Genomic DNA, 7,657 nt, shown 5'->3' with positions numbered 1-7,657 from the left:
TCAATTATTTTTTCAACTTGAGCCTTTAATTTGATAATTATTCACACATTAAAACTTAAATTTTTTTTTGTCTAATTTGACCCTTGAAAATTCTAAAGTTCAAGTCTTAATGTAGAAATAATTACCAAATTCATGCTCTAATGTTGTAATAATTGTCAAATTTAGGGAGTAATTTAGAAAAAAAATAGAAGCAGGAAACAATTGCATAGTCTAAACCTTAATGTGAGAAGAATTATCAAATTTAAAACTTATTCAAACTAAAAAAATTCAGACTCCAATATGAAAAAAATACCAAATTCAAACCTAATAATAATCTAACCCTTAAATTAATATACTGAAAAAATTGGGTTTAATTCGGGTTTAAATTAAGTTGTAACCAACACTAGTGCATGGGGAGAAGGGAATTTGGCAACCAAATTGCTCATATAATAACCCAATAAAAACTAGAAGATCCAAAAATCCTTCACAAGGTAAGCATCCATTTCTACATGTGATAAGTTTATCCACATTTCCAGATTGGCAAAAAAATTTAAATTAAATAAAGACAATGATAAACAAGAAAATGCCAAATCTTTATTTGTGTGGGGAAAAATACATCATCTCTACCCCAAAAACCAAAAAGATAAGTCTTGATAAATACCCAATTTGCACATATAAATTAGCACCAAAATATTACAAAGTGCAAAAGTAATCCAAGGGGTTTCACTTTTGAGTTCTAACCAATACCTACTTAAATTTAAACACTATGGAGATGATGAGGTTAAACCCTTATCAATTAAACTACTATCCACATTGTTGGAGTACCTGCAAATGACTTTGCACTTGACTACATTGCCATAGACATAGAACCCTGGTGTGATCATGATCCGTACCATGCTTGGAACCAATTTCTTGGCTCTTTCTCCATCCATGTCCTCCATGTATACTGAATCAAACCTTACCCCTTTATCCACCCCGAAGATTGGTAAACCAGGATGCACCGAGTTGGCCAAAAGGTGAACCAACCACACACTCTTTGAGGCACCGAAAAAGGCTTGTAGCAATGGTTCAGGCCAAGCTCGGTTCCAACCCAACATAGCCACAATTTCATTCATTTTCCTGTCACAAAACTTGCTGAACTCTTCACTGAAATGCCTTGTTCCCTTATTCAGAACTTCCTCCCATGTTAGACCTTGTAATTCATTGAATGACTTGTAATTAGCTTCACAACGATCAATGGGGTTTCAATATTTGGTTCACCGCGTTCTTTTGAAACCGGTTGATTCAAAATCTTCAAAGAAAGCTTTGTTCAACAAAGCTTCAAGGTAAAGGAGAAGGCTTCTGGGGTTTTTCGAGTGAGAAATCTTCATATCATAAGGCTGTAAAAGCACAGATATTCTCTCATAAACTTTGCTACCCATGTGCCTTAATTGCATGGTGAGTGATCTACTTAAAAGCCTGGTTGAAGACCTGGATTCAGATACAGAAGCCAAGAATTGTTGAATCACTTTCTCATAAGCTCCAATAACTCCATCTTGTTTCTTCACTTGATGAATATTATGTGTTTGACCCATTCTATAAGGAGAGTTGCTGTTACATTCATCTAGACCAGACTTCAAATTGTGACAATATACATCAAGCTTGTTAAGCTTCTTCTCAAGTTCAGCCATGGAATATTTTAACCTCGAAGCTTCCATTAATGCATCATCTCTCTTCCTTGTAGCTTGAATAAGGATTTGAGACAACATAACCATTCTAAAGGCCAAGTAAATAATACAGCCAAAACAAACAAATTAAGACATCATACATCTTCAAGATCTTCCAACCAAAACTGGCAGGCAAAACCAGGGGAATTCGATAGACAAATATCATTTAAAAGCACATTGCAGCGGTTGCAATTTTATTGAAATAACTGTATGGTTGAGAAAACAAAATGAACCAGCAATCAGAACATCTTTTCGATCCATCAGTCATGAACTGTACAATGCTTAAAACTGCTAAAAGAAGCTTCCAAGAGAAAAGGAAGCAACATGTGGAATAAAAACTAAAATGCTGCTAGCTTCCCATCACTACGAATTGGGAAGAGATGACCACCCTACAGGCAAAGCAGAACAGTACCCCTACTTGCATGATTATATCAAGCATACAATGAAGTAAATGCTCAATAAACCACAAAATGAACACAATAGAGAAGTAATCAATATGAACTAAAATGAGAGAAATAATAATAATAAAAAAAAAGATTGAGAAAGTTTCACCAAGAACTCTTCTTCTTTGACCCCGAATAAAAACTGAGGTACCATCTCACAAACTTCTTCAACCCTGCCTCCAAATCAGTCGTTGGCTTGTAACCGAGCTCCGTCATTGCTAAGGTAATATTGGCGTGTGTAAACTCCACATCCCCATTTCTTGGTAGTGGCACTACTTTCTTCTTAGCCTTCACCTTTAAAATCTTCTCCAATATACTAACCAGCCTACTCACAGGTACAGGCGAAGTATTCCCCAAATTAAAAATCCTCAATTGTGCAGGCTCTCTCTTCTTTCCCCCACTCCCCGTACTCTTCTTTGCCGTATCCAATGCTCCCAAACACCCTTTCACTATATCATCAATATAGGTAAAATCTCTAGCCACACTACCCTTATCTGGTGATTCATATACAGTGATCGTTTTACCTTTCATTATATCTTTAGTGAAAAAGAAATATGCCATATCGGGCCGGCCCCAAGGACCATAAACCGTGAAAAATCGCAATCCAGTTATTGAAAGTCCATAAATATGATTATAAGTATGCGCAATTTCCTCACCGGCTTTCTTTGTAGCAGCATATAAACTAGCAGGTTGATCAGTTCTATCTTTCTCAGAAAATGGCACTTTAGAATTCAAGCCGTAGACCGAACTTGAAGAAGCCCAGATAATCGCCGGTTGAGGGTTGGCCAATTTCGACACTTCCAGTAAGTTCACAAATCCAGCAATGTTACTATGAACATAAGATCCTGGGTTTTGCATAGCGTAACGAACACCTGCCTGGGCTGCTAAATGCATTACGTGAGTAAACAAAACGGCATCGAGCAGTTGTTGGAGAAGACCCTTGTCGTTGATGTCGCCTTCGACTATAAAAACCCCAGCTTTTTCGAGGATCTTCTGGCGAGCCCTTTTCAGGGTTGGATCATAGTAATGGTTAAAGTTGTCAAGGCCAAGGACACCGTCTCCACGGCGTTTAAGAGCGAGGGAAACATGGGTTCCGACAAAACCGGCGGCGCCGGTCACAAGGACGGTGTGACCGGTAGTATAGCGAGGACGGGCCGATTTGCGGATTAGCTTGTGGGAAAGTGAGAGCGGGGTGTGGTGGGACCCAGTAGAGAGGTGGCGGCGCGGCGATGGTGGGGAAGAAGGGGAGGAAAGTAGGAGGAGGAAGATAAGGAGGACGGAAAGGAAAAGGGTGGAATAAAGGGTTAGTTTGGAAAGAGAGGAAGATGCGGCGGCGGAGTGGAAACGGAAAGCTTTGTCGGGTTTGTGTTTGCCAGGAGTGGATGGAATGTTGTCAAGGTGTGACATTTGGAACAATACAAGATAGGATTTTAGGATTAGGGTTCAGATTTGTGGTGGTTGCGGCGACGGTGGAGGAAGAGGAGGAGGAGAAAGAAAGGAAAGGTTCCGTATAAAGGTAGAAGACTGGTTGTCATTTTCAAGAATGGGGAATTTGTGGGGTTTATAAGGGTTTGGTTGAACCATTGGAGGGGTATAATCATCATTATCATTTGGAGAGGGAAATTTACCATACCAAGTTACGATTGCGATGCGTTTTAGTGCGTTGACTTGTTTTTTTCTTCTTTCATCTCTTTAATTTAAATTCAAATTCAAACTGAAATTAAAATTGAAAATATTTTAGATTAGGATTTTTAAATTTATATATTTGAAATGTTATTTATGATAAATAATTGCAAATTTAATTTTGTTTGGTAAAAGGAAACTGAAAGTAGGTATTGGTTATTTATGTTATTCACTTATAGTTATAGTTGTAAGAGGTAGGTATTTGAATTATTTGAGTTTAGAAGTTTATTTTGTGTGAGTTTTAGTTTGATAGATTGGTTTTAGTCTGAATTATTTTCATTCTTAATTTATTTGTGCTTTATATTAATTTAGTTCTACTTTGTAGTTGATTGGACATATATTTGTAATTGTATTGTATTTATATTATAAATGTAACACCCCTAATCCGTATCCACCGCCGGAATAGGGTTACAGAGCATTACCAAAGCATATGACCACAAACCACAACATCACCATAGACCAACATTAACCAAAATAACCTATACATGCCATTATAACCCAAATTAAACAACTGAAAGTACCAAAAGAGCCAATGGATAGTGTGATATAACTCCGACAAGTTTCCAACCCGAACGAGCTTCCGAATCACTATTAAACACGGATAATAACACAGAGTAAGCATTTAAGCTTAGTAAGTTTGTATAACATAGAATTTAACTTACCATTTATCACAATTTAGATCATTAAACATAGCATATCCCAACTCAATTTGGCCAAAAGCCTAAACACATATTCACCAACATGTTAGCTATGTAAAGTACATATAATATCCAATACACATGGATTAACTCAACCATTATTCAAATTTTATATACATGTATCATACATTTCATATATCAATATATTATGTAACATCATTTCCATGTACTTCATGTAAATACCTGTAATAGTTCATATCGAACTTATATATTCTCGTAATAGAACTATGTCAGTTGAACCATTTAGAATATCGTTGGATACTCGGGTAGCACACACAAGGTGTACTGAACTGTAATCCGTCAATTCCTGTACATGTATGCTCATATGAGCTCTGAATCGGTATGCTCTTACGAGCTGTAAACGGTAAGCTCCTCTGAGCTAAATAACCGTAAGTCAGGTGAGCTAAATATCGGTAAGCTCTCTCGAGCTGAGAATTGGTAACCCTAATGACATGTCATTTGTATCCTACGAATTCCTAAGGTTCAAACGGGACTCGGTAATTGTCGTACATCGTCAGATATACGATCGGTATTCATTCATGGCAATTACACAATTCAAAAACATATAATTCAATTTGAAACATATAAAATGTACAATTTAATTACACGAACTTACCTCGACAAGGGTACGTAGATACGGAGGCAACTAATCCGAGATTTTCTCTTTGCCTCGATCTAACTTCACACGAGGTCTGACAAGATCTATATGGATAAATTTAACCCAATTCAATAAATTTCACATTCAATTTAGTCCAACATGTAATTTTTGCAAAATTACCATTTTGCCCATATGCTTTAATTCTTTACAATTTAGTCCCTAGGCTCGTAAAATGAAATTCATTCAATTTTACCCCTACCCAAGCCTAGTCAAACTATATACATGCTTATAGAAGCCCACATATTTCACAAATTTACAAATTTAACCATGAATTTATCACAATTTTCAATTTAATCCCTATTTGACAATTTTACTAAATATTCCTTAACAACAGTTGTTTATCCAACAACAACCATTCATTTTCTATCATCAAACATCAAAACTCAAGCATGCTCATCAATGGAAAGACCCTAATACTTTATCAATTTTACAAATTAGTCCCTAGGCTAGCTAGATTAAGTTACCTAATTATTAAAAACGGAACAAAAATCGTACCTAATTGGACAATGAAAGCTTGGCCGAACCTAGGTCTCCAAAAATGGTTTCTTCTCTTTGAAGTTTCGGGTGAAGAAACAAATTAAAGATGATAACTTTTAATTTGTTTTAGTTATTATATCATTGTTAACTAATTTACTTAATTAACCTTTTAATTTCAACCAAATTTCAATAATGTCAAACCAATATCTTCCACTAACTCATTAATAGGCTATTTACCATATAAGGATCTCCATTTTTAAGTTCTATAGCAATTTAATACTTTTAACTATTAGAACTCAACTTTTACACTTTATGCGATTTAGTCCTTTTTATCAAATTGAGCATGTAAACGGTAAAATTTCTTAACAAAATTTTTATACGGTAATGCTGTCACGCTGTAGACCATAAAATAATAATAAAATAAATTTTTTTACCTCAGATTTATGGTTCCAAAACTACTGTTTTAATTTCACTGAAAACGGGCTGTTACAATAAACTCTTAAAAAAGTTAAATGTTGATGTATCATCTACGTGGCAATCCACGTATATGTCACATTAGTAAATTTAATAAATGTTACCTTTTCCATCTATTTTGGAGGTGATTTGATAAAAAAAATCAAGTTCAATGGCTAAAAAAGGCAAAAAATTAAAAAGAGAGCTAAAATGACTTTTTGTAAAATTATAGGACCAAAAAAGTCATCATGCCAAAAATTAAATACCAGAGAAAGTATTAAATAAAGTAAAAGAAAAAGAAAAGAAAATAATATCAACATAATACATAAAAATATTAATATAATTATTAAGTTTTTAGTTGAGTTGACATTAGAAGTTAATAAAAATTTCAACCAAAACCTTATTAGTTTTATAGATACTTTTTTCAATCATATTGTGAATGTGTCATAATTTAATATAAATTATTAATATGATAAAAAATTACATATTAAAAATTTAACTTGAAATAATGTACATGAATTGTAAAAAGAATTTACTACTACCATAAATGGTCAATTTGGATGGTTGATAAAATTAAAACCACTTATATGAAAAATAGGTACTTAAAACTCTGTAACTTTTCCTTTTAGGTAATAAAGTGTTTTTTTTTGTCAAAGTAGATACTTAAATATTTATTTTTTTACCACTTTAGTTACCAACCGTTAACTCTTGTTAAAACCCTTTGAATAAATCAAATTATGACGAGTGACATTTTTAATTAAATGAAATAATTAAATTTAATATTAAAGTAGTGTTTGGAAAGCCATTTAGTAATTGAATTTGAGCATAATTGCTTGTAACTATGTAAGGGTGGCATGTTTGGGTAACTATTATAATGGGTGGATCCCATCGAATTGGGTATAATCAGAGAACCCCAATTACACCCAAATCCAATTTAAAAAAAATTCTTATGCAAATTATACAAATTATATTATAAACATTAATACGTATGAATGTTTGAGGTAGTTATGATAAAAATTTTCTTATATTATAAATCTTAAAAAATTCATATTATAAAAATAATTCACATATTTTATAAAGTTATAAAAAATATTATTTAAATTCTAAAATATTTTTAAGAAAAAAATTATTATAAAAAATAAATTACATGTTATAAAAGTGTTTTAATATATTTATTTATAAAAAGTTATGACCAAGTATGGACATAGCTTATAATGTATTTATTTATAAAAAGTTATGATCAAGTATAGACATAACTCATATACAAGCTATATATTATAAAAATAATATACTTATTCATAAAAAAAATTTATAATTTTTCTATCATAATTTATTTATAAAAAAAATAACTTTTTAAAGTTATGAAAAAAAAAATTTATGAGAAGTAATATGAAAGTTTTACACAATTTATAAAACATTTTTTATAAAGGTTATATATTATGATTTTTATATTATTTTTTAATTAATTTACATATTATAAAAAAGAATATAACATAACATAAGTCTTTTTCCAAATTAAGTTTATATAAGTTTTTATAATTAAAACTATAAATTATTCAT

At 32.5% G+C, this 7,657-nt stretch overlaps 2 protein-coding genes across 2 annotated transcripts; both read right to left on the bottom strand.

The window, feature by feature from the left end:
* Window positions 1–551: 551 nt before the first annotated feature.
* LOC107931295 (uncharacterized) lies at window positions 552–1,733 on the bottom strand. The gene has a single exon (XM_041098612.1). The coding sequence runs from the start codon at window positions 1,731–1,733 to the stop codon at window positions 1,236–1,238; it is 498 nt and encodes a 165-aa protein (XP_040954546.1). The 3' UTR covers window positions 552–1,235.
* A 114-nt stretch (window positions 1,734–1,847) lies between these two features.
* Window positions 1,848–3,780, bottom strand: LOC107931294 (UDP-glucuronate 4-epimerase 5). The gene has a single exon (XM_016863148.2). It carries the CDS (start codon window positions 3,533–3,535, stop codon window positions 2,234–2,236), a length of 1,302 nt encoding a protein of 433 aa, XP_016718637.1. The 5' UTR covers window positions 3,536–3,780; the 3' UTR covers window positions 1,848–2,233.
* Window positions 3,781–7,657: the final 3,877 nt, after the last annotated feature.

Source organism: Gossypium hirsutum, chromosome D08 (assembly GCF_007990345.1).
Source record: "Gossypium hirsutum isolate 1008001.06 chromosome D08, Gossypium_hirsutum_v2.1, whole genome shotgun sequence".
Lineage (NCBI taxonomy): Eukaryota > Viridiplantae > Streptophyta > Magnoliopsida > Malvales > Malvaceae > Gossypium > Gossypium hirsutum.
Note: the sequence above shows the minus strand (reverse complement) of the source record. Positions and strands in the feature narration are given on the sequence as shown.

Excerpts from the sequence above, each read along its gene's own strand:
- LOC107931295 (XM_041098612.1), bottom strand. The coding sequence starts at position 1,733 with ATGGTTATGTTGTCTCAAATCCTTATTCAAGCTACAAGGAAGAGAGAT.
- LOC107931294 (XM_016863148.2), bottom strand. The coding sequence starts at position 3,535 with ATGTCACACCTTGACAACATTCCATCCACTCCTGGCAAACACAAACCC.